The sequence below is a fragment of the Camellia sinensis genome, chromosome 5 (genome assembly GCF_055761805.1).
Source record: "Camellia sinensis isolate YWXY chromosome 5, ASM5576180v1, whole genome shotgun sequence".
Lineage (NCBI taxonomy): Eukaryota > Viridiplantae > Streptophyta > Magnoliopsida > Ericales > Theaceae > Camellia > Camellia sinensis.
Window position 1 is genome coordinate 45,276,949 of NC_138965.1, and position 27,701 is coordinate 45,304,649.

Below are 27,701 nucleotides of genomic sequence, written 5' to 3' on the forward strand. Positions count from 1 at the left end.
GTATATATACCATACGCAATACCATACGTACACAGAAGGCGAGAGAGAGAGTGAGAGAGAGAGTCTCTAAACTCAGCAAAACAACACAACACAACACAGGCCAACCGTACATATGAACAAAAATCCCCCTTTAGTCACTATGTTTCTTTCACATATCTCTCTCTCTTCTTCGACTTTTCTCTCTCTATCCTTCTCATGCATGGCCATTTCTGATCGAATTAACAATCTAGGGCACGGAATCGACCACGATCGACGATAAGAGAAGATGCGATTTCAACGCGACTTTGAGGCATTCAAGGGTTTGAAGCATTATCAAAACACTTTTTTCACTTAGTCTTTAATCCAATTTCTAGGGTTTGCTTTCGAGGTCAAAGTTCACGCATGAAAGGCCCCTTAGATCGAACGAAGGTTGTGGTCCGCCACTTGCCGCCGACGGTTTCGCAGTCGATGCTGATGGAGCAAATCGATAGCCGCTTCGCTGGACGCTACAATTGGGTCTCTTTCCAGCCCGGCAAGACCAGGTTGGGGGTTTCATCTATATTGTGTTTATGCTATCGGAAACCTAGACTGTAGCTTCATTGATATGTTTTTTATTAGTGTTTTGATTCTGGGTTTGCTTTATTTACTACTAATATTTAGATTTTGTGTGTTAGGGTTTACTGGGTTGGGGACCTCTTTATGGGAGTGTTGGGAATTTGAATATGTATTGGTTTGTAGCACTGCAACTACTGGGTATGGGAGTGTTCGCTATCCTTGCGAGTTAAAATTGGATAAGTATGTTGGATTTTGGTTGCAATTATTGGCACTGACAGGGCTTGCAAACATCTGATGGGCAATCACTGTGCTTTTATTTATTTATTTATGTTTGAGTGATACTAGGACAAGTTTTTAACTTAACTTTTAATGGGTGGTGAAATGATATGAGAGCTATTGGTGGGAAATGGTCCGTAGGATTTCTACGTAGTGGGGTGAATAGGCAGCGAGTCGTACGTGGCAAAAATGAATGAATGATGGTGGAAATGTCCCAAAAAAAAAAAAAAAACACCGCATTTTTTTGATGTAATTGTTGAGTTGCTAGGGAGGTGAATGAGTTAGTTATCATGATAGGCTTATGCTGGTAATTAACGGACTTTTATTTATTTATTTATTTTGTCTTTTTGTGTCCTTTTTATGCTGGCTTTAATTGCATAATCATTGAAAGGACAATTTTTCAACGGTTTTATCCCTAATCTAGAAGAAAGTAAGTGCAAAATTATGCTTTGGTGATTCATAGGCTGAAGTTTTCTGATGTAGTTTTCGGTCAACGTTTATTTTTATGTTGTGGCTTTCTCTGTTTGAAGCAAGCACACCCTGGCTCAGATTGGGTGTTTTTTCATGATATGTATAGCCAGGGGATTTGCTGTAGCTTGATAACATTTTTGAATTTGCTACCCACAATGTTCATTGAATTGCGAAGAGTAATTACCATGTTTAACTAAGAATCCCATCTAAACAGGAAATACTGGGTTTGTTTGGTTTGATTTTGGGAGAGTTGATTTTGAAAAAAATTTCCAAAATTTTGTTTGGTTTGTGATTTTTCTTAAAAAATTTCTAAAATCATTTTCTCTCTCTTACACATCAATCAATTATTTTTTTCTCTCTTCTCTCTCATTCTCAATCACTTTTTCTCTCACACACATCTACTTAATTATAACAAAATATCAAATCATTCCAAACATCAAAACTACTTTCAAAATATACAACCAAACAAATAAAAAAAATTTCTTAACTCTCTTTTCAAAGTTTTTTTTGAAAATCACTCTCTCAAAAACAAACCAAACACACCCAATGTCTCTCTTTGAAGAGTGCTTGTTCTACAATAAAGATGATCACTTATATATGTGTTATATGCTTGTAATAAATAAATATTAATTTTTCAGTCAGATTTGTATGGCTAGGTGCATTTATTATATAATTTTACTTATTAAGCTGATTTTGCAGCCAGAAACGTCAATCCTATTCTAGAGCTTATGTTGACTTCAAGAGGCCTGAGGATGTTGTTGATTTTGCTGAGTTCTTTGATGGACATGTTTTTGTCAACGAGAAGGGTAATCCTTGAGCATATACCATGAAAGATTGATTTAGACACGTCAAATCTTGTTCCTGGGAATATTGTGACAATATTTGTTTCTTTCAATCCAAGATTTCCTATGTGGATAGGGTAGTGAAACTTCCTTTTTCCACTACTGGAAGCTAATAATAATAATAACAATAATACAATTTTGATAAAAAAGAATTTAGAGCTGTAATGTGACATGAAAAAATTTAATTGGGTGCTCTCTGTTTCATTTTGTTCCACCAAATACAATGTTCTGTTTTCCTTCACCAGGTACGCAATTTAAAACTATTGTTGAGTATGCTCCTTCACAACGTGTTCCAAAGCAGTGGTCTAAGAAAGATGGACGTGAAGGGACCATATTAAAAGGTACCAAAATGGTCACTTTGTATGTTGATTGCATACATTCTTTATTCCAACATTTTCTTATTTGCAGTAACAATTACTTGTTTTGATGAATTATAGATCCGGATTATCTGGAATTGCTTGATTTTATTGCGAAGCCTGTTGAGAATCTTCCCAGCGCAGAGATACAACTAGAGAGAAGGGAAGCAGAACGATCTGGTTCGCTTGAACTTCTCTACAATCTACGTCATCATGCAGTGAATCCTAACATGAGTGTTAAAAGAGGCAGCAATAGCATTAGAATCAAATTAACTGATCTTTTCCCTCTTTTTCTTTTAAAGGTGCTGCAAAGGATGCTCCTGTAGTCACACCATTAATGGATTTTGTTCGTCAGAAAAGAGCTGCCAAGGGTGGAACTCGGGTAGTGATTTTTATAACTACTGTTTATTGTTATAACTTAGACCATAAGCAATTTTGATACTTCTGGGACATGTTGTATATACTATCTTTTATGTTAATATCCTGTATTCATATAAATTTTGACTGTGATATAGCATTGAGTCAATCCGCATGTTTTCTTTGCCCAGTTATTATTGTGGGAAACAACATATTTCTCTTAGGTATTGTATTTATTTTGAACTTTGAACTTTTATTGTTTGCTGGATCTAAATATTTTAAACTACAAAGTGAGTGTTGGTTTAAATAGTTTAAAACATTTATTGACATAAAATATGTTAATCTTAAAGTGTCATTTGTGCTATATAATGAGCTGATGGTGCACCTACATCACTAATGAGAATGCTTGAGAAATAGTGAAATAAATAAATTGCTTGAATTGCGAAGTGCTTGTCCAGAAATAGCCGTAGTTGAGCACATAAGTGAGCAAGAGATGGACCTGTACTATGTGTTTGATGTTATTATTATTTTTGCTTCTATATTCAATAAATATGAAGATTTACTTTTTGTAGTATGCATCCTTACTCTATGGGGAAACACAGGTATAATTTTATTTTAAGTGGCACATAACTTTATTAGAATGTGGTTTATAGTGATTGCATGGGTCATTTGGGTTTTACGGTAGACAAAGCATCTGGAGGCTGTTAGATGGGGATATGGGACAGACATGACGTGTCAAATTTAGTTTTGAAATTGTTTGACAGTGCGTTGAGTATGCTTTTGATTCTTATTGGTGTGGATCTCTTTATTTTTATGCTAGAATTTGGGTTATACTGCACAAATTTGAATTAATTCATTTACAAATCCAAACGATTTGAATTAGTTAATTCAAAATGGAGCAGTTCATGACATAAGATATTTTTTGCAACCAAACAGGCCCGAAAAATTTCATTTGAGTGATTTGGAGAGCACCTGGATGTACATCAAATAGTGTATAGAAAAACCACACAAATAATTAAGGTACCGTACAGGCAAACTTTCTTTTCACCTTTAAGCTTCAAGTTTGGAGGTTCTTGAAATCTTTAACATCATCTTATGACCAAATAATAGAAAATATGAAATATCTGTTCTCGGTTGATATGATTTGATAGAGTGTGAACCCTTTTCATTGCTTCCTTAATATTGGAATTTAGACTCTTAATACCTTTGGAACTTGCAATGCTAAAGAATGGGAGGGCTATTGTGATAACGGTTAAATGGATTCACTTTGCCAAATGGAGGGAAAGGTTGTTCAATGATCATGGTTAATATGGCATCATTGTTTCATTTTAGATGAGGTGACTAATGGTGGTTTGGGGATTCATAACACTATTTTTTGTTGGGTTCCCTTCGGTACATGGTTGTGGAGGCATGCTTGTGAGAGTGATAGATTTTATAGTGGTATGTGGGGTGATTAGTCTTCTTTGTAGGTCTTCATTTCTCATGAAATTGGTCTTTGGAAAGGCATTCGAGGGGGTTGGCAAGCCTTCTCAAATCACTTTCGGTTTAAGGTAGGTATATGTGATAGAGTGCGGTGAGGAGAAGCTTGAGGTGGCCTTCCTATCTATTGCTCGCATTGCAGTTTATATAGGTGTCGTAATTGCAGAGTACATGACTGTTAATGAGAATCATGTCTTTTGGGATATTGCTTTCTCTAGGCAGCTTCATGATGGGGAGATTGGAGAGTTTGATTAGATCCTCTGTCGCTTCTATGCTTTTTATGGTTTAGGGGAGACTGAGGATGAGTTGAGATGGTTAGGATCTAGATTTGGTAAATTTGAAATGAAATCCTTTTATGAGGTGTTGATGGGCAATCGGGGGTGAAAGCTCCCACCAAAGTTGTATTTTTTTTTTCTTGGGCAATAGAGGTCTACGTGAATTGGTTCTGCATGTGTAAGAAAGAAGGGGAATATGTTAGTGGTCATTAGTTATTGGTTTGGTTGGTGCGAGTTGCGCATTTTTGCAGGATTTGGCAGGCCTCCTTTTCACTTGGCGTGGTATTAGGGTGGGGAAAAGGAGGAATGCGTGAAGTTTAGTGCCGTTGGCTCTCATGTGGATAACGTGGTTGGTGTAGAATAACAAAATTTTTTTGAAGGGGTGGAGGTGCCTATTCATAGGATTTGGAGTGTCTTTTTGTCTACATTATATAATTGGTTTTCGGTTGGTTAGTGAGCCAAAATTTGGAGTTTATAGATCTTTTTCAGGAGGTATAGTTCACTGGTTTTGCTTCTTTTAAGTTTTTAGGATTTGTATCCCATTTGTTTTTGTATGCAGTTGGCACCCCCTTGGTGCCTTTTTGTTTGATTATACTTATTCTTCTCCCAAAAAAAGGGAAAAATTGGGTGCCATGCTTCGGAAGAATTGACACACTGACAGGTGTCGATACACATCCAAAGGTTTCCTATTCTTTTTTAATTTTTTGAAACCAGATTCATTTCAGATATATATGGGATATGCACGTCTAGGGTCTTAACCTTAGTTGCAGGAATCGTCCAACTAGGTGGCGATTCTGAATAATAATCGCGATTCCGCGTTTCTTAGAAAGAAACGTGTAGGAATTGCATTTCTGTGCAAAGAGAAACGCGTTTCAGTCCAAGACGGGATCGTAAAGGGGGGGGGGGGAGAGAGAGAGAGAGACCCTAGCCTTCGATGTCGACATGAGAGGAGGAAGAAGGGTTTTTGAGAGAAACTTACAGTGAACAATGGTAGTAGCTTTGTAGTTGGATTGGTTTAGGGCTCGGATTAGGGCTTTGATTGTCTTCGTCACTCTCTTCTCTCACTATCGATCACGATCGTCTTTGTCTCTGAGGTCTTCGATCATCTTCGTCACTCTCTCAATCGTCTTCGTCTCTCTCCCTCTTTGTCTCTGCGCTTCTCTCTCTCTCTCTTTGACTCTGCTTCTCTCTCACTTTGTCTCTCAATCTATTCGTTTTTCTCACTCTCTTCGTCTCTATGTTTTAATGGATCATATATAATAAATATAATTTATCATATTTAATATATATAATAAAATTTATAAATTATAATTTTTATCATATATAATAAAATATCTAATTATTATTTTTTAAAATATCATATATAATAATAATTTTTGTAATTTATTATTTCATAACTTTTTAACATATAATAAATAAAATAAATCATCTAATTATTTAAAAGAAATCTAATTAAATCATATATAATAAAAAAAATTATAAAATAAAATATCTAATCTTTCTTTTTATTTATTTTAACATAATTTATTATTCCTTATTTATTATAATTATTTATTTATAATATATATATCAACTAAAATAAAAAAATAAATTAACAATAACATATTATTTAAAAATTATAATAAATAAATAAAATAATTAATATGTATTAAAAAAAAATATATATATATATATATTACCGCTCCTCGAGACGCTCTTAACCTAAGAAACTTCTATCAGCTCACGCTTCCTCGCCCCCGCTCCCGCCCCCGCTCCCGCTTCGTGCAACTAAGGTCTTAACACAAGTTTGAAGAAAATGAAATATAGTCCAAAGAATAAAAATGGAACTAAGGATTTATATGTATATATCTATTCTAAGGCTTTTTATATTTGAAACCATAAACCTTTACAACTTCCAATTTGTTTATGCATACTTGAGACTGCTAAAAGTTATCCATTTCTTGCCAAACATATAAATGTGAAAATGAAGCTTTTATTTTCATATTATGTGAGTAAGAAATATTTTCTATTCTATATAACTAGATTTATTTTGAACTGTGTCCCGCCGTGTTTATATCCCAATTTTTTGAAAATTGTTGTGCTTGTATAATGGTGATGTGTCGTATCGATGTCTTGTTTCCATATTCCACCTTATTAGTTGCCATGCAATTCTTCACCTAGGTTATAATGCAATGTGTTGTATATAATTCTGTGATCCATGGCAGAGGCCTTTGCCTAATGGGAAACTATTAAGAAAATCTGCTGGGGCATCATCTGGAAGTTCCAGTTCAGCTTCATCAAGACGAGGTTCTGAAAAGAGAAGAATTTCTACTGCCACGGTACTCATGTTTCTTCCATTCATTTGGCTTCTTTGTGAAGGACTGCCAATGCTGTTGTAACATCAATGGTTTTTCTTCATAAGAAGTTGCAATTTAGTATTTTTGAACCACATAAAGTTTGCTTTTATATAGTTTTTACTGGGGTAATGTATGGACTGTTGTGGTACATTTCTGGGGCTATTTTGTATTTCTTATGTTCTGATGTCATTTGCAAGTCGAAATTATAAACTTTCATCATCTCTATCCATACATGAAGGCATATTCTCTATGTATGATATTATGCTGTTCATACAGTTGGATTATGCAGAGAAGCAAAAGTATCTAAGACTCTTTTGTATTCTGTTTTTCTTTGCCCTTTTTTTTTTGGTTGTCTTATCACTATTTTTTCTGTATAAAAGATGTTGCTGTAGTTTTGGATTGCATGTTTCTCTTGGTTTGTTTGAAGTTGAATTCTCTGTTGGGCTGGCCATGCTTCTCGTGTATCTGTGTTTGCTGTGGACAATGATAGATGTTTATATAATTTTACAGATTTTAAACTCTTTTTGTTTGCTAGATGGAGGTTTACTTTCGGGATACAGTTTGTGATTTGGGTTGGCTAGTTACTCTTGATTGTGTAGTTTATCTCTTAATGATATCAACCTTGGTTGGCTACAAAAAGATCAAAGGGTAGTTAGTGAAGAGACATCAGAGCTATTCTTTTCCTCTTCTGATATGTAATATAATTGTACATCTTGGGTAAGAATAAGATTAATGTAGCTGATCAAAGAAAAAAAAGATTAATGTATACTGGTAGCTAATGACGAGAAGGGTATTTGCAAATATTGTGTTTGGGTGGTATATTGTCAAGGGATGCCCAAAAGTGAACAACTGATATACAATAGACAAAGTGGTGAAATGCTTTTGGATGCAGCAGAATTATTGAATATGGATCTAGTGAAAGAAATAGCGTGGCAGGATGGCTCAGAATGTAGCTTTTGAATACCATTGAATTGGCAAAGCAAAAGAATGGGAGGGCATATGTTATTGTCATAGGGGTTGCTTGGATTAACTTTGCTAAATGGAGGGAAGGGTTGCTCAATGATCAATATTTTTCTTGCCATGACATGCTAATGTGGCGTCGTTGGCTCATTTGTGATGTTTGTCTTCCTCAATCTGAGAGTGAAATGAAACATATTTAAAACAACTTTTTGATTTTTGTTGAAAGTGGACCATTTTCAGAGAGCATCTTTATAATTAAAATAATTATAGTTTTCCTGGTTTGAAAATGAAAGCATGAAAGTGGTTTTTGAAAACAAGGTTAAAAGTATCTAAGATGCAGCAAACACCTGCTAGTTTTGGGTAGCCGTTTAGATCTCGACTTCAAACAAGTTTTCGGGTTGTTGAATAAGTTGTGATGGGTGTCTTAGGTTCTTTGTGGGGGATAGATCAGCTGTCATGCTTTTGAGCATCTTAATTCAGCGTGATTACTCAATGTTCGGGTTGTTGAATAAGTTGTGATGGGTGTCTTAGGTTCTTTGTGGGGGATAGATCAGCTGTCATGCTTTTGAGCATCTTAATTCAGCGTGATTACTCAATGGTTAATGTGGATTGAGGCAATGAGTTACCTGATTAGCATAGCAAAATCTCCCAATTGATCATTTGTTGTCTTTATATACATATGCTATCGTTGCTCAATCTGGGATCTGCAAGGCTCCCCCACCTGCACTTACCTATAAAACCTATCTGCGATTCACAGACAGCTGAAGTTGCTTCTTCCTTCTGACTTATACTGATTGATATATGTAGAAATTTAATGTATTATTGATTGATTTATATTGATATCTATTACAATGATTCATGATTCCTATATATAGAAGAGGGTGAGTGTGTAGTAGGTAAGGAGTAGGAGAAGTGGAGGTGGTAGTGGTGTAGTGGGTTAGGTTTAGTGGAGTAGGTGAGGTGGTAGTGGTGTAGTGGGTTAGGTTTAGTGGAGTAGGTTTAAGTGGGTGAAGTAGGTGGAGAGACGACGAGGCCGGTGGGTGGCCGTCTGCAGAAAAGAAAACAAATCTTGTGGTGTTGTGGTTGTTTTTTTTTTTTTTTTTTTTTTTGTTGTTAAAATTGTGATCGGGGTTGATCCCTGAGATAAATAAAAGATGGTTTGGTGTGCAAAGCTATATGGTATGAATGGAATTTGAAAAAGATTAAAAAATAATGTGAAAGAAAAATAAAGAAAGAAATAATAAAAATATATTTGAAATCAAAATGAAAGATGGGGGAAATAAGGAAAGTGGTTTGGAGAAAATAAATAAAAATAATGGATTTTGAAATCAAACGGAGGAGAGAGAGGGGACAAGCCCATGTGAGAGAAAGAGGGGAAAAATGATAGCCGATGCACCCAAAAATAATCTAGCTGCTATCCACAGGCGCTTAGGGGAAGGAAATGGTAGCAAGAGACGGCCAACACCATATATGGCTATAGCAAAGAAATGGAGTATCAAGCTCAATGGGCTAGGGATTTAGACCAGAGAGTAAAGCCACTGGTCCTGTTGAACACACACCTCCAAGGCTCAAATAATCAAAACATGCTTCACGCATTTCCTTCCTTGCTTGATCAGGAGATGCACAAAACACCTTATACAGGGCTCCAGTCATTCCTCCACCAGTTAAAGGATGACGCATGTTGAAAGCATCACCTATTAATAGTGCTCCAGGAGTAGGGTAAGGAGCAGCTGGCATACTTCTATTGGGCATTGTTCTAATACTTCCCTTATCAATTGCAGCTATAAATGAATCATGCAGCTCAGGTGGAACCTGGGGAGCCACCAGAGGGAAGCAAAGCCGAAGGCTGCTGCAAAGCCGAAGGCTGTAAAAGCGAAAAAGGAAAAGAAGGCTCCGGTTAAGACAAAAGCTGCAGCTTTCAGCTTCACGGCAGCCTTCGGTTTCACAGCAGCTTTTGGCTTCGCAGCTGGCTTGGCCGTAACCAACCCTTCTCTGAAACACTCAGCAACCCAAAAACATGGCTTCTTCTTCCCGTTCAGCTACCCAGAACATAGCCTCTTCTTCCCGTGGTCTGCTCACTCTCTTTCCCGACCTCAACGAGTCAACAAGAGAGATAACCGGTTTGTTATGCTTCCAAGCCTCAGACTTCGCTTTGGTTTATAAAGACAGAGACGACGAGGCCGACATGCGCTCTGTCAATCACGTGCATCGCCGCGTGTCAGGCGCCCCTTTTGATGGCTCGACGCTTTCTGTCGAGCACGTCTTTTGATGAAGTGGGCGCGCCTTTTGATGGCATGCCTTTTTATGGATTGGGCACGCCTTTTGATGGCACGCCTTTTGAAAGATTGGGCACACCTTTTGAGGGTGCGACTTTTTAAGGGTCCGACAAGACTCTGTAAACTGTCCCGACATTGATTCCGGTTAGCTCCTTCATGGGTCCGACAAGACTCTGTAAACTGTCCCGACATTGATTCCGGTTAGCTCCTTCATGGGTCCGACAAGACTCTGTAAACTGTCCCGACATTGATTCCGGTTAGCTCCTTTATGGGTCCGATAAGACTCTGTAAACTGTCCCGACATTGATTCCGGTTAGTTTCTACAAGGGTCCGACAAGACTCTGTAAACTGTCCCGACATTGATTCTAGTTAGTTTCTACAAGGGTCCAGCAAGACTCTGTAAACTGTCACAACAACTGTCACAACATTGTCTGCTACAACGGTCCGACATGACCCCATAAACTGTCTTCTACATCGGTCTGACACCGCCATACAGTGTCCTCTACAACGTTATGATACCACCATCCAGTGTCTTCACCAATGGTCTGACACGACCATACAGTGTCTCTTATCCTCTTTTATTTTTATGTATTTTCTTGTTTTGTTACTTTCTCCAAAATCAAGTTGGTTAGTTCCTATCCCCCTTGAGTTTGCGAGGGGCTGTTAAAATCCACCTACTCTCCACCTACTTCACCCACTTAAACCTACTCCACTAAACCTAACCCACTACACCACTACCACCTCACCTACTCCACTAAACCTAACCCACTACACCACTACCACCTCCACTTCACCTACTCCTTACCTACTACACACTCACCCTCTTCTATATATAGGAATCATGAATCATTGTAATAGATATCAATATAAATCAATGAATAATACATTGAAGTCCTGTGTTGAAACTATGACTGCGGTCACAAACTTGTCGCACCGGCTGCAGAGTAGGACAAATGAGGTGCAGCAGTTAAACGCCCAACTGGCTCTGCTCCAACGCATGTATAAGGATGCGCGAGCAGAGATAAGTGTGCTAAAGGCGGAAAATAAGGAGCTGAAGCGGAAGGCCACCGTTATGTTCCGATTTGGAGGTCCGCCATATGCTGTAGTGGAGGAGCAGGGTGGAGTGATCGTGCCCAGTGGAGTGGGAAACATGGAGGCAACACCGTCAAGGGCCGCCCAGGACGGAGGCAAGAAGAAAAGACCGGCGGAATAGGCGAAAAAGTGAGGTCGGTGGGTGTAGTGGGTTAGGTTTAGTGGAGTAGGTTTAAGTGGGTGAAGTAGGTGGAGAGTAGGTGGATTTTAACAATATATATATTTTTTACTTTATTTCTGGTAGACTTCAGAACTATGCTACACAGACTCTTCAAATCAAATACTTGTGTCGGACACCCGACACTTGAACGAGGATATGGGATATGTGTCCAATATTTTTCAACAGATACTTCTTATATAATTGTATATAACATTATTATTATGTGTACATATTGTTCTATAAATGCTATAAATGTCTTTCTGACACTATAAATTACATATAACATTATTTTATCTCACATACTTAATTAAAAATATAAAAATATGACTTTTTATGCCGAGTTTGCGTACTCTTAAATTTATGATTTGATGAGTCCGACCTCTAAATAAATACCCGCACCCGACACCCGTACCCGAGTCCATGTAACATAGCTTCAGAATACAGTCTCATACATAGATATGCTTCGTGTGAAACATGCAAGGTACTTGTTACATAATTCATTGTGCACTTGATGTAGCTCAGTGGCCTTGGGTTACATTTGGTGTTTCATATGGGATTTGAGCTTCTCACATTCCCAATTAAGGTGTATCAAGTATTAGTAGTGGGGATCACAAATGAACACCGTTTTGTTGAGCTCTGTGTTATTTTCATGTTAGAGGAATAATTCCCATTCCCAATTTTCCTCTTTTGAAACAGAAGATCTGAGCTGTCACTGTTCGGCTGGGATGTAGAAAGTTGTCATTTTTACTTGTGTATTGTTTAAGTTCTTTATATAAGTTGAGAAAGGCAGATAAGATTAATTGAAAGTTGTTTATGCTTTGTGTTACTATGCTGATTAGTTATTCTGTAATTCTTATTATGATAATACAACCACAACAGTATAGTTGTTTATGGTGCACAAATTATATATAGTTGCAAATTTTTGCTTATGCATTGACAAAAGAAAGCTGAAAATCAGAACAGTAGGAAAAAAATTTGGAAAGCCAAGTGAAATGGATTTGTTTCTTTGTTTGCCATTGTACCAATATTAGTAGAACATAGACTGTCTTATTTTATTTGGTAGATGTGTAAGGAGTCGAGAATGCATGAAAATGAGTAGTAATTGTGCTCTATGTGACATGGACTTGGTTATGGGGTTTAGTTGTGGTTGTGTAAGTGTTGGATTCATTTAGTTCTCATGCCCAAGGACACTCGGTTAGGGCTGAAGTTCTTTTTTCTTAAATACTTCTTTCATTTATTTATGATAAGATAATTTTAATAAACAACATTGAGCTTTCTATGCATAGAATAGGAGTCCTATGCATAGTTTTGTAGTAACTCTAATAAAACATGTGTTGTGTGTTCCTTCGTGTCCCAGCACAGTTGGTGAAAAAAAATATTAAAAAATGGACACGCCATGTGGCGTGTCATACATGTGTCCTCACTGTGTTTGTGTTCCCACCGTGTTCGTGTCCTATAAGTCTGACACTGCTATGGCATTTATTTTGAAGTGTCAGTGATTCATAGTCCTAATTCATGTGTTGGTTGCCCAATATGGTGTTTCACAAATTCTAAATAGTCCATGTGACATAATGCTAACTGCTGACTAAAGATATTTGATTCTTTTCGTTTTGGAACTTGTTATATGTTATTGTATTTGTGCTTTCTGGGGAATCATATCCTTCTTTAGGTTTAGGCCATTCTCTGATCCTTCATTGTTTTTGTTACATTAGTTCCCCAATGTTGAGTCCTGTTTGATCATAGTGAAGGTGAGATGGGTTTATTGTAACTTGTTAACTTTTCCTGTCTGACAGTATGTTTTAAGGGATACTGCAAAGAATACAAGTGGCAAAGACAAATCAACCTACATCTTGGTTCCTAAACGTGATGATCAGCAACTTTCTGACAAGTCGGCTGCTTTAGCTGGTGCATCTGGAACTGAAGTCTCAGAAGATGAAAGTGGTATGACTTATTATTTGGATTCTTAATTAATGATTACTGAAGTATTTTTATTCCATTTAACATTCTAGCTTGTATCTGCTTGTGCACACATGTAGTTTTGGATGGCAACAAGATTTCATGAGTGAACTTATGAGTAATAACTTTTAAGTTTAAGGAGATTGAAACAGAATGAATAAAATTGTTGGCTTTACTTTTATGTCTTTGTGCTAATACTTTTAGACCTGTAAGTAGCTGTATTTTACATTAGGAGGGTAAGATTTCCTGGATTTCATGATTGTTTATTTATGTTGGCATTGCACCATTCAGTGTTTTAAAAAGCGCGCTTAGGCGGGCGCCTAAGCCCAAGGCGAGGCAAGGCGCAGCTTTGCGCCTCAGTCATGGTGAGGCGAGGCGACACAGGTGAAGCGTTGCCTAGGCGATGAGGCGAGCGCCTTATTACAAAGCGCAAGGCGAGCGCCTTGTGCGCCTTCTTTGCTTCTCCTCTCTCTGCTTTTGCTTCTGCTTCGTTTTTGCTTCCCTTCGTCTTCTCTTCCCTACGTTTCTGCTTCGTCTCTCTCTTCTGCTTCGTTTCTGTTTCACGATCGCGAGCTCTCTCTCTCTCACCTACTCTCTCGCGATCGCGATCTCTCTCTCCTGTCTCTCTCGCGATCACCCTCTCTTTCTCTCGCGATCTATCTCTCTCTTCTGTCTCTCCCTTTATCTTCTTAACTCATATATATATATATATATATAATATTATATAATACCTATTATATAATATATAATATACAATGTAATTATAATATATAAAATATAATTGATATCTATATATATATAATATTATACCATACCTATTATATAATATATAATATACTTATAGATAATATGTAAAATAAAATACATTAATTATTTAAAAATAAACACATGTATATAAAATAAAATAAAAAAATTAATTAAAACACATTATTTAAAATAAATAATAAATTAATATATATATTAAAAAATTAATTATTATTTTTTTCTTATTAAAAAAATAAATAATATACATATTAAATATTTGTTTATATTAAAAATTGTGCTTTATTAATATTTTGCTTAACTTCTATAACTTGCTCCTCGCTTTGGTGAGGCGCGTGCCTCGCCTCGCGCCTCGGGGCTTAGGCTCCAGGTGACCTTGGCGCCTTGATGCGCCTAGGGCTTTTTAAAACACTGGCACCATTCAATGGAGTTCTGTTACATTACAAGTAGAATTGTGTCGCTGAAGTTTTTAAAGTACCATTTTTTTGGGTACAATTGAAAGAGATTATACTATAGTATTGTCAATTCCTATAAGAAAGAGCTTTTGAATTCATTTTATTTAAGGGATCCAAAACTGATAATGGCTGCATTTAGGAGTGATCTTTCCCTGTTTTTAAAGTTGGTGATCTCACTTTCGAAAGAGAGTAAAAGGTTGTCTATGTTGCAGAAATCAAAGGAATTGCTTGCAGAACTGATGGAAAGTTGAATATTCAAAAGAGATCTTTGCAATAAATGTCAGAAAAATGAGCAAATTAGCTGAAACCTTTGGCCCAATTGCACAAATATTTTATTGCTTCAAAGTCATCTAGTTTTGGCTTCTGCTCATGTTCAAATGATTGCCAAAGTGGAGAGGTCATTTTAAATTTAGCTTGCATTAAGGCTAATTTGAAGTTCAAAGAGAGGCCATAATAAAAATTAGGAAACCACTGAAGGCATCACAGATCTTGGTTCAATTGTGTCACTTTTGCAATAATCTTTCAAATAATTATATTGAAGCTAAGGTGATGTTTGATAAAATTGAAATATGAAAGTAGAGAATTGAATGCAAATTTTTTAATATGAAAAATTGTTTGGTATGTACTTAGATTTAAGTGTTGACTTCAATCAAATTGTTTGATATGTACAAGAAATTGAAATTGAAAATTTATTAATATTTTAAATTTTCTCTTCTACTCTTTATATTGTGGTGGTGGGTTCATAGCCACATGGTGGTAGTGTGGTGTTGGACTGGAGGTGGTGGCAACATAGAAGGTGGTTGTGTGGTGGTAAGGTAGTGGTGTGGCTGTTGTGCTGGTAGGGTGGGGTGGTGGTGGCGATAGCAATAACAGTAGTAACAGTGACAATGGTACAGTGACAGTGTTAGCGGACAACGGTGGTGGTTGTGTTGAGCTATGTTACACGGACTCTTCAAAATAAGTCGGACACTTTAGACACTTGAACAAGGGTGCGAGGTGTGTCCAATGTTTTCTATAGGACATTTGTTATATAATTATGTTTAACACTGTCTTTGTATGTATATTTTGTTGCATAGTTGCTATAAAATGAGTAAAATATCTTTTTGACTCAATGTTACATAAAACATCATTTTATCCCCCAAAACAAATTAAAATTATAAAAATAATAACTTTTTTTTGCCGAGTGTATGTACACTTGAGTTAGAAGTTTGATGGGTTTGACCTCTAGATACTCACCTCGCCCGACACCCGTACCTGAGTCCATGTAACATAAGTGTTGAGATAGGGATAGAGATGGAGAAAGTGGTGGTAGTGAAGTGAGGGTGACCTATGAAGTTCCGACACTTCAAAACAAGTGTCATAGGGGTGTCAGACATGGTGAGGACACATTTGAAACGCGTATGGGACACGCCACATGTCCCTTTATTTTATACTTTTTTTCAAGGGATACATGGGGGACACGCGAGGGACATGCCAGGGACACTCTATAGACATGCCAGCTAGTTTTTTTCCTCTTTTTCTTTAGGGCTTTTGGTAGGTTGAATGTTTATTACTTTTTACTTAAATTTAAATATTTAATAGATCATCTAAAAATATATATATAAACATTAGGTGTTAATTTAGAAGTATGATTTTTTTTTTAATAAAAAAAATTTGAATTAATGTTAGTTTTTGTTAATTTTGATTGTTTGTGGATGTAATAATATTAATCTACATAGAAAATAAAAATATATGAAAAATGCATATTATTGCCATGTTCCCGTGTGTACGTGTCCCCATTTTTTTGAAATCACTGTGTCCGTGTTCATGTCCGTCCGTGTCCATGCTTATTAGATGGTGACTGTGATGGTGTGGTGGTAAAGAGATGGTAATAGCAATTGAGTGGCAGTGATGGTGGTGGTGGAGCTGGCGTGGCAGTGGTGATGTGTTTGTAGGGTGAGGCCGATGATGGCGTTGGTTGGTGGTACTAGTGGTGATGGTAGTGGTTATATGGTGGTGGCGTAGTGGTGGTGATGGTGGTTGTACTAGAGTGGTGGTGGCATTTGGGGGGCGATGGTGATACATCTCAACAGTGACATAAACATAAGTGGCTGAAAATTGAACATTCAACATTAAGTAAGAAGTTTGTGGCTTGAAGTTTTATCATATTTCTAAGAGATGTTTAAATTTTGTTATGAATTGTGGTTATAGACTTGATTTTATTTACTTAATGCATTCAATTTTTAAGTGTTGAATTGAATTATCAAACACCACCCAGCAATAAATGACATCAGCCTTTGAGGTCTTTCCTTATGGATGATAATGTTGATGAGTGTGAAATTTGATTTTTTACTATGAGGAGGCCATCATGAAAGAGCAATAGAATAGTATATTTACTAGCAATTTTTCTTGATTGATGTTGTTGTGAAGGTGTTAGTATTTCTATCATTTCATCTTAATGATAACAGTCCAGAACTGAGAAGGAAATGACAGCAAGACATGGAAACTACTGGAAGTACAAATTAAAATAAGGCCTATCTAGATGCAAGGATATGCTCACTTTTTCTTTAAAATAAGGCCTACTAGATATGTGTATTAGTAATCTTATTTGGAGGAACCAGGCCCATGTGAATTGGTGTTGTATGTGCATGCGATGGTGAATCGGTGGATCACCTTCTCATCCATTGTCTAGTAACTTGAGACTTGCAGACCTTATTTATGGCCTTGTTCAACATCAGGTGGGTTTTCCAATCTTGAGTTTTGGAGTTTTTGGGCGCTTGGAGGGTAGCTGGAGTCGGTAGGAGGAGTAGAAGGGCATGGTACTTCGTCCGTTTGGATTGATGTGGAGCATTTGGAGGGCACATGATGAAATAAGTTTTGATGTAGTTGAGACTCCTTTTTTTGTCTTGAAGAGAAAAAAGTTGGCCATTTTGTATAGTTGGTCTTCAGTTGGGGTTGACCACCCATCTTTGAATCATTATTTATTTATTTACTTTTTAGGGATTTTGGATTAAATTGATATATAGAAGTTCTTTGCTTTGTACATGGGTGGCACACCCTTGGTGCTCCTTTTGTTTATTATAATGCGTACTTTTTACTGATAAAACAGAGCCTACGAGGTGTGAGTATATGTTTTTACAATCACTTCTCCATGAAAAGAGCATTATAGTAGTTACATCCCAGTGTTTTAAAAGGCGCACTTAGGCGTGAGGTGCCTCGGACAACTCGAGGCGAGGCGTTGTAGGAAGGGCACATCTAAGGCGCTTGAGGTGCGTGCCTTAGGCGCAAGGCGCACGCCTCATGCTTTTCCTTTAAATTTTTACTCCATCCTTATTCTTTGTGTATGTAGCCACAAGGAATCACAACCCCTTTAATACAAAATGTAGACACATGCTTTTAGCTCCAATTTTATATCAAAAAAATCCCTAGGCATTGAGCAAAAGCTCTATGATTGCAAGATGCATATATGATTTTGGGATTCCTTTCAATGTAGTGAATTATGACAGTTTCGGGCCAATGATTGAAGCTATTAGGCATATTGGTCTCAATTCAAAATCAAAACCACTAATGTACTATACGGTGCAAGTTTCTTATCTAAAGAAGAAGTATATGAAGCACGGATATTCCGAAATGGCTCCCGTACGCGTATCGGATACGGATACGCATCCGATACGGCGGGATACGTATCAAATACGGCAAAGAAGTATCCCATATATTTTTTTTAATTTTTTGAATTTCGGATACGTTTGGGATATGCGAGGATACTTCAGGATACGTTCGGGATATGGTGGGGCGAAAAAATAATTTTAAAAACTTATAATGAGGGTCAAATTGTAAAATAACAAAAGAAATGTAAATAAAACAAAAAAATCAACCAACCTCCAAGCCCTAGGTTCGAACAACAGTAGCAAGAGGAGGAGGAGGAGTCTCTATTGCAAGGAAGGTTTGCGAACAGCAAGCAGCATTAGGGAGGACGAGGAGGAGGAGTCGATCAGGTTCGTCCTCTCTCCCTCTCTCTCTCTCTCTCTCGCTCGCTCGATCTCTCTGTCTCGCTCGCTCTACCTCTTGTTCGATCTCATCTCACTCACTCTCTCTCTCTCTCTCTCTCTCTCTCTCTCTCTCTCCCAGTTCCTGTTTTGATTTTTCTTTTTCTTTTTTTCTTGTGTTTTTGCTCACCCATGTGAGAGTTATTCGCGTGACTCTTTTTTATTGAGTTATTAGGATGATATTTCGGTTACCCTTTTATCGTCTTTTAATTTAATCAATTTTTACAATTGATCCCTCACTTTTTAAATAATTATAGTAAAGTCTGCACACTTCCTTCTTGTATTTTAATGTACCCCTTCCATCATAACATCATTTAAATTTTAGGTGAAAATTGAAATCTATGAAATTAAAATAAAATTTGAGTAAAAATTGAGTTATTAGGATGATAGTTCTAACTCTTTTTTTTTACTCTTTTATTTAAAATTTAAATTTTCAGAATTTGTGTTATTAGGTGAATTTTGACTTTTTTTTAATATAAATTTTCAGAATTTCTCGTAGCTTTATAGGAATATTTCTTTTTTATCAAGTTGTCTTTTGCTTTAAGTTTTATTTTTACGCATGCTACATTACTAAAAATTGTAAAAATAATATTTTTTACGAACGTATCCCCGCCGTACCCGTATCCTAATCTTCAAATTTTGTTGTATCGCCGTATCCGTATCGTATCGTATCGTGCCCGTATCTCGTATCAGTATCCGTGCTTCCTAGGAAGAAGTGAATCATGTCAATAAATTGATGAAGGAAGACATATAATATTGGGTAAAGCAATGTTGAATGTTATTTTTGAGAAATTTTCAAAATGTTAATGTTATTTTTATGTTTTGGAATATTGAATGTTGTTCTATGTTTTTTGAAATTCTAGAAATATTTTCTTATGTTGAAAACTTTGCCTATATTAAAATTTTGCATATCTTCTGCAACTTGCACCAAGTGAGGCGTTAGCCTCACCTTGCGCCTCACGCTTAGGCTTCAGATGCACCTAGAGCTTTTTAAAACACTGTTGCATCCTCTTTTATGGAAGGTTTCTCATGTGGATACGAGGAGAAGTTAGAGCTACTAATGGCAAAGTCCGTAAGCTGTGATGGTAGAGTGTATAATTAATATTTTGAAGTACTGAAGGAACACAATTGTGAGAAATAGTGACGTGGTGTTACAACATTGCATTATAGCATCCATATATATAACTGAGTTTTAGGTTAGATGACTACGTGAACTGAAGTAGTACACAGATAAATATATCTAGATCTGTGGATGTGTTAAAGTAGATCTTGCAGATCTTTAGGGGAATCTACTTCTTATATTGTATTGTATTACTTTTCTTAATTAGAAACAAAGATATTATTAAAACATGATAGTCTTTAACTGTAATTTGTTATGATGTAAGATAAACAGTAGCTGAGCTGTTGATCATATGAGAGGATTTTAGAAATTATTAATGTTTTCCCTGTAAAGATTGGGCAGGTTTTTTTTTAATAACTGGATGGAGTCAATTTTGGATTGCTGGGACGGGACCCTTCTTCTCCTCGTGTGTTCACCACATTTCTTCGTCTCCTCTTGTGTTCACCACTTTGCCCCTTCCTAATTATTAATGCAATGGAGAACGTGCCCAAGGCATTGTGCCTGAGGGAACTTATCATCTGACCTCGTCTTGTAACAAGTTTTGGTCGTAAAAAAGCATAAAAAGCGAAGAGTAAAAGGCACTGTTCAGGTTTTCATTTTTTTCACCTGTCCTGAATAATGGGGAGGTGCCTTCATAGTGTGATATGTCCCCATCAGGTCTTAGTAGCTTTTGAAAGTGGTTTCTTCTTTTCTTATCCAAGATATCTACAGGCTTTTGTGTTTGACATGCCCACTTCATTTGGTTCACATGTCAAATATATCATCTAATCAGAATTGGTAAGAGAAAGGAGAAATAAATTTGTCTTCAAACAGAACCATCTAATGCAGATTTTGGTTTGAATGCTATTGTAATTTTTTTTTCCCCTCCTCAATTGTCTGTTGTTGATATAAGCTTTGTAATTGTCCACACTCAGATATTTTGGCTTGTCAAATTACCAGTGTTTCATATCTAGATAGTTTGTTCCTTCGTCAAGAATGTATAATTTTCTGTTTGTTCTAAATCATTGGGATGCCTACACTAGTATGGGTTTTGTTGGTTTCTGGAATTTTTTGTTCCAGTTTCATTGGAAATTAATCTTTATCTATATATCCTTCAATAATTTTGCACACCACTAATGAATCTGTTTCAGGAATTTCTGGAAGCATGGGTACTGGGAAGAAGAAAATCCTGCTTTTGAAGGGGAAAGAGAGAGAAATTCCTCATGTGAGTTTTTTTTTTTTTTTTAATTTCTTTTTTTCCTGCAGTCTCCCTTCCCTTGAGAGTCTGAATGGACCCTAGATGCTCCTCATCCCTTTCCATGGTTTTAATGCATGTCATCTATTATAAGATGTGTGTGCAGTGTTATTTATTTATTTTGCTTGTGCTGATGTAAATCAATGCAAAAAGTAGAAATAAAGACAGTATTTGTAGTAGAAAACAATGTTTAAAAATGATAATGCAAATAATACCTTGTAAATAGTTATTTTTGTTCTCATAATTTGATTGTTCCCTCTTCCGACAACCACCCCCTCCATAGCAGGACCGCATTGCCTAGCCGACAGGGGCTGCCATCTCTCTGCCTTTTCAACTTCTCTGCAAAAAACCCAACACACACACCCCATTGACATAGAGAAGAGAAGAGGGAAGGATATTTTTTAGAGAGAGAGAGAGAGAGAGAGAGAGAGGTTGAAAACATATACCTCTATTAAAACTATTCTTTCCTCTTCTCTTCTCACACAGCTCATCCCCACCACCCACCCTCTCCATAATGGCCCCCATCCCCTTCACCCGGCCTTTACCCAGTCAGACAAGTCCTAATGATATCTATGGAGATCAACTTCAACTTGTTTTGCATCCCCCACCAGATGCCCAAGAGAGATCTGCACCAAACAAAGGAAAAGAAGCCTTGGGCCAAAACGAACACTGGATAGAAAAATATCTATTGAGCTATACCAGAAGATGGATAGAAATCGTAGGAAAATGAAGATTTAGGTATGAGAGAAAACTACACAATACAACGAATCAAAGAACTAAGGTAGAAGGGAATCGAAGAAACAAGAAAGAGATAAACAAAGATTGTGAGAATCAAATGTGATTGAAACCCTAAAACTAAGAGGAGCAAAAAGCAACCAGATGAGCAAAGAAGAGACAAAGAGTATCGAAGCCGAGATCGGAGGAAAATGGAGGAGATTGAAGCCCTAAAGGGTTCTTCATCAGTGATTGAACAGCTGAAATGGTAGAAGAGAAAGAGACAGCTTGTTCATGTTGACATGTTATGGGCGGCTTGGGTGTGATGTCGTAACTCTAAGCTCTGCACCAAAATCTTCAATTACCAGTGCTGCTAGCCTGGTACAACCTTTTTTTAAATCCGCAGCCTGGTACAACCTTAACAATGCATGCCTGCCTATGACATGATGGTTGATGCCCTGCCACTCTTCACCCCTGCCACCGTTATCACTTGTATGCCATTTTTATAGCCGCTGCCATTATTCCATTGTGGTGGCTTTTGGCATGGCTGATGCAGCGAGAAATAAAACACAAATGCACCTAATGGGGTATAAGAATTGCCAGAAAATGCTCTAAATGAGCTCTCTTCTGGAAAAAGAGAAGGGCAAAAAGAAAAACAAGAGCAAAGAAGTTGAATGTCTTCTATTTTATTTATTTATTTTTGAACAGCAATAAAAGAGTTGAATGTCTTCTAATTGTGCCTCGGCAATCAACATGTAAAGAGATAATATATGTATGTGATTAGAAAAAGGGGAACTAGCATGTTGGTTTCTGACACACTGTAAGTTTGATTTACAACCTAGATGGCCTAAACTGTAGTAGACAAAAAATACAATCACAATTCACAAATTGATGAAAGCTTGGTTCCATGAGTTGGGCATGTCTTATTGGTCCATATGCGTAATAATCTTATGGTCTGATAGATTTCGACCCCTTTATTACCTCATTTTTTGGTGAGAATGTCAGAATGCAATTTTTAAGAATATTCTGGACGAAACTAATCAATATCTACACATGATTTCTTAACTTTTTTTCTCTTTATTTCCTTTTTTGAAAAATGTCAAAATACATCTTCTAAGAGTGCTCAAGGCAAAAGTAACTAGCATCCACAAATTATCTATTTTTTTATTTAGATGAAATAAACATGGTTTAATATAACTTTAGTCAAGTCATCAGACCACCTTTTAAAGTGTTTTAAAATAAAGTGTTCCTACTTACTCTTTCTTGTTATACTCTATTTAGGATTTTTATGTCCATTTCTTTAATGCCAACGTAGAATATATTATGGTTTTTAAATAATTTTATGGTTGGTGAGATTTGGACCCAGATCTCTTATTATAAAGGCAATATCTTTCGAATTAGACAGTTCACTTTTGTATAAGATGTGCCAAATTCTTTTTTTTTTTTTTCTTCTTCCTGTTTACAATTGTTTAACATAATTTTTTTATAGGTTTTGCCAAATCTTATGTTTCTTGATTTGATTCCTTTCATGATTTGCAAAGTTTGGATTTCAATTGATGATGCGATTCTCAGTTTTGACAACTATGTTCGTCATACATCGGTTTTGAAGGACGCATATTCATCATCATGTTTCTTTCCATTTTCAGTGCTAAACAACTTATGGCTGACATTCTTGTCCCTTCTACAGGTGTCTGGTGGCATGTCATTACAGTCTGTTAAAAATTCACTTGGCTCAAGTGCTCCTAAACAAAACCAGCGAAGAGAAACTAGTGGAAGGATGATCAGAAGCATACTTCTAAACAAGGATGCACGCCAAATTCAGTCTTCATCTGCTGTCCATTCTGAACAGAAAATCCTGGCCGCAAATCTGGACAAGGACAAAAGGCCTCCTCGACCCCAAAACGTTCAATTGTTTTCGAAGGATACAAATGGAGAGCTAGAAGATAAGGTGGTTGGGAATGATTTGCATGGTTTGTCCGGTGAGAAGCAGGAGAAACGTACAAGGAACAAGGATAGACCTGATCGTGGTGTTTGGACTCCTTTTCGCCGTTCAGATGGATCTCATGCTAGTGATGAATCTTTATCATCTTCTACTTCTCAATCTACACTGTTACAGCCAGATTTTGCAGAAGGTGGGTCCATTTACTCAGCTAGAATTCTAGGAATCAGCAAAACTGTAGTGCATAGTCGTTACTTTTTTGCTAAGTAGCGGGATATGGTCACATAACTTAAGCATTGAAATATTATCCACGTAACAATTACATGCAAAACAATTGTAGAATATAGAATTAAACATGTATTCATCGTATGAATGTTTCAAAACCTATTTAGAGTAAATAAGTCGCATTCCAAAGAATACAGAACATTGTTTGTTACTGTGAAGAGTTTCATCACATAGGCCGTGTTTGGAGGGTTCTAGAAGTGCTGCCGAAATGTCTGACACGTTACCGTAAAGTGTCCGCATAATATGAATTTATGTTTTTGAACAGGTGTTTACACAAATTTTTAGGAGTGTCTACAAAGTGTTGTGTCCAACACGACACGCCACCTCTATAGAAGTGTCATGTTTTATCGTTTTTCTGTGCACTCCCCCTTCTCCCAGGGGCTCCCACTCTTCCCCCATTTTCTGCAATATGCACACTACCACACTAACTAGAAAGAGTACAGAATAATTCCTGCAAACTAGTATTTCCAGGTGATTCTGTTGTTACCATTTTTTTTTAATTAGACATTAGTTGTAGTTTCATTTGTGTATATGTTTTCCAGTAAGTCATGGAGAAGGGAAAATTGACATGTCAAATGTAAGGAGTGGGGAAGTTAGAACTATTGGAATTGGACGTAGCGGTTATCCCTCGCTAGATAATGGTTAGTTGTGCTTTCGGAACCTCAATAATATACTATTATGAATATGTCCGTGTAATATGCATCTTCAAATTCCTTCCCATCCTGCTCCCCCTGTTATTCTTCTGATTTGCATACAACAACTTATGTTGCTACAACTTATGTAGGTTCCCATAAACATAATGGTCGTCGGGGGCTAGTACATAATGTGAAGGATGCAGATGCCTCTTCAATCGTAAGTGAGGGGAAGCCCTTGAAGAGAGGAGGTTCTTCTGGTTATGCTGCCCATGAGGTGTGCTTGCAATTACATTTTTGGTGTCAACTTGAGCTATGAGGTTTTGCTGGTCGCTCATTTACTAACCTGCTTGGGTTAATTATGTTTTTTGGAATGCAGAAACAAGTGTGGGTTCAAAAGTCAAGTGCGGGTTCTTAGCGTTGTTTAACTGGTAACCCTTTATGGATAACTTTTATATTTTATCTTATGTGAATTGAAAAATGATGGTCTTCTTAAATCAAAATGCTTGAGGAAAACAAATTGAATGAATTAGTGGTGACAATGGGATCCTATTCCAAATCTGATACTACACTTTTTGAACCACCATTCTTTGGTCGTTTATAGATGCTGTCTCCCATATTTTGTCTTTTAGGTGCTCTATCTGCCTCTTAAACTCCCTCTTGACAGAGAGGTAAAGGTTAGCGCCACTAATGCAGCTAACTAGTACGCTTCATTTGTTCAGCGGAAAACTTTTCCCAAAAAATGTTGTAGAGAAAATGTGTTCTTATGTTTGGTTGTGTCCTCGAAACAAATGTACTAATGGTTGTATTAGTGGTGGGATGGTGGTGAAGGTGGAGGTGGTAGTATGGTGGAATTGGTAAGATTTGAGTCCAGAAAACTTAGAAGTGGAAAACATTTTCCGCCAAATAGGTTTGTTTTCCATTGACCATAGAAAATGTTTTCTGTTGAATTTCGTTTTTGGTTATACCAAATGCCAAAAAATACAAAAAACACCCAAACAAAATGGAGCATAACTTGATGGAAGGAAAGATTATAACGTATATTCCATTTTCCGTGTGAAACATGATGTTAAATGTTTTTTCAGTGCCAACCATTTCTGCTGTATAGAGAAATGGTCTCTTTTGTAATATGGGGCACGATTAGATATATGTCTATACACTCCATTTTTATTTTTATTTTTTTTGTGTGTGTGTATAGTTGTTAAAAGTTGCTTTAAGGTGTGATGATTAATCTTCTTGTCTTGAAACTGACAGTATCAATTAATGGCTTGCAGTGAAATTCTTGGTCTTTTACCATATATTGGAGTATACAGGTGCTAGTTGGCTCGAGGCTCTTTTTTGCTAGACAGATTATCGGAGTGTTAGCAAAATTTTGAGCAAAACAGGTATCTTTTGGAACACCGCGGAGGAACACCAGGTAAGCCAGAATGATGCCAGATAATTCATGTATTTACTGTTCGGTGCGGTCAAGAAAAACTGATCTTACTTATTACAAAGATGGCCAGAAAAAGGGTCGAAAAGGAAAAGAGATGGAAGAGAAACATTTTCATGATATAAGCGTATATATAACAAAACACCACAGTTTTCATAAGGGTGTCCCTTTAACAGGGTTCTGCTCACAGGAGGAGCTATAATATCCTCACTTTTGCTATCGACCCAGCTGGCTAACGAGATATTTTAGTTTGTAGGTGGGCTTTCTTCTTTTGGTTGAAGACTGTAAATATATAATTATGGGAATAGATGTTTACTGCGTCGGTTACTTCCTATGTATGGACTTTGTTGAGATGACTTGAGCAGTATGCTATGTGGTATTGGTGAGCATTTGTTTATAGCCCTAGTGGGTTTGGTTTTTGGGCTTCTGTGTAAGTGTTTTGATCTTTGACATATACTTAACTGGAGTGACTTGGAAAGAGGTGAGGGAATTGGAGTTGAGGCGAGTCGGTTGACAGTGATATGATATATTTATTTTGGTGTGAAGCTGAAATGGAATATGCATTGTGCTGTATATAAGCTGTTTCTATTCGACCCATGGTTTGTTTATTTTATTTTGTAACTGTTCGTCTACTGTTGTGGTCTTATTGGTAACCAACTCTTTCCCCCCTTTCTTAATGGTATTGAGAACCGTTCTGAGTTGGTTTCTTTGTTACTCCATCTTTTGGGAATGGTTTTGAGTGTCAAAATGTTTTTGTGGATGGCTTTAACGACCATAGATCGAACCTATCCAAATATATTTACTGTGGTGGTTGGTTGGTCATGGAGTATGTGTACTCCACATTTCTTTTGTTTGTTTACTTTGTTTCTTCTCCTTTTTTTTTTTTAAACTCTGTATTTCAGGTTTGGAACAAGGGGTGGGTGGGGGTGGGTTATAAATATTGAATTGGGTGCTGACAAATTTCAAAGATGGCATAGCTGGGCTTCTGAAGATAGAGAATGCTTTTGATTTCTTTATTTTACTTATTCTTTTGGAAAATTCATAAAATTTGTTTGGTTAATTGTTTTTTTTTTTTTTTTATTTGTCAGAAAATAACTCACTTTCAAAGAGTTATGAAAAAGTTGTTTTTGGAATTTTAAAATTTTATTTTTGCATAAAATTAAGTAAAATGATAAGTGTTTTTGAATCTTTTTCATTGTTTTTGTTTTTGAGAAAGGCTAATGCAATGAATTGAAATTTTTGCAGCCATGTTGGTGTAGCTCCAAGCTGTTATTTATTTTTTACTAGTTAAAATCAATAGAAAAAGGGTGCATATTTTTTTTAAGGTTAAATTCATTTTAATCTCGTGTTTGAGAGTGGAGCACTTTACCTCTATTCTTTAAATATAATCAGAAAATTTTATGTGGTTTTGGACTAAAGTGTTATCGTTAATTTTTCTATCTAAACTAATGGAAGGTGCAATACACACCAATTTTGAGAATGGTTTTTGTTTTTCAAAAAATTAAAATGAAATTAATAAACAAAAGGCAATTTTATTTCCATTTTTTTCCCCTAAAATTGGATTAATATGCTAATTAAATTAAATTAAAATATAATATAATTAAGAATTGATCTAAAATATAATTATATAAAATATAAAATAAACAATAATTAAGAATAGATCTAAAATGTAATCAATTTAAAAATAAAATAAAAAGTTAGTAATTACATTAAATAGTTAAATATTTAGGATT

At 36.4% G+C, this 27,701-nt stretch overlaps 1 protein-coding gene across 4 annotated transcripts; it reads left to right on the forward strand.

The window, feature by feature from the left end:
* On the forward strand, positions 1–26,538 carry LOC145790600 (regulator of nonsense transcripts UPF3-like). 4 transcript variants are annotated; one of them, XM_082868752.1, is made up of 13 exons: positions 32–521; positions 1,981–2,087; positions 2,369–2,464; positions 2,561–2,659; positions 2,782–2,861; positions 6,795–6,908; positions 13,208–13,355; positions 20,863–20,936; positions 23,368–23,812; positions 24,447–24,545; positions 24,689–24,813; positions 24,916–24,967; positions 25,811–26,538. In XM_082868752.1, the coding sequence occupies exons 1-12, from the start codon at positions 382–384 to the stop codon at positions 24,952–24,954; spliced, it is 1,566 nt and encodes a 521-aa protein (XP_082724878.1). In that variant the 5' UTR covers positions 32–381; the 3' UTR covers positions 24,955–24,967; positions 25,811–26,538. The 4 variants fall into 4 exon arrangements, with proteins under 4 accessions (XP_082724879.1, XP_082724881.1, XP_082724878.1 ...); XM_082868753.1 differs by lacking the exon at positions 24,447–24,545 and having other exon boundaries at positions 1–521; XM_082868754.1 differs by lacking the exon at positions 6,795–6,908.
* Positions 26,539–27,701: the final 1,163 nt, after the last annotated feature.

Bases quoted from the DNA above. Each gene is read 5' to 3' on its own strand.
- LOC145790600 (XM_082868752.1), top strand. From the start codon at position 382: ATGAAAGGCCCCTTAGATCGAACGAAGGTTGTGGTCCGCCACTTGCCG. The intron at 2,660-2,781 runs GTTCGCTTGAAC...TTTCTTTTAAAG, and splicing joins AAGGGAAGCAGAACGATCTG to GTGCTGCAAAGGATGCTCCT. The intron at 24,814-24,915 runs GTGTGCTTGCAA...TTTGGAATGCAG, and splicing joins CTGGTTATGCTGCCCATGAG to AAACAAGTGTGGGTTCAAAA.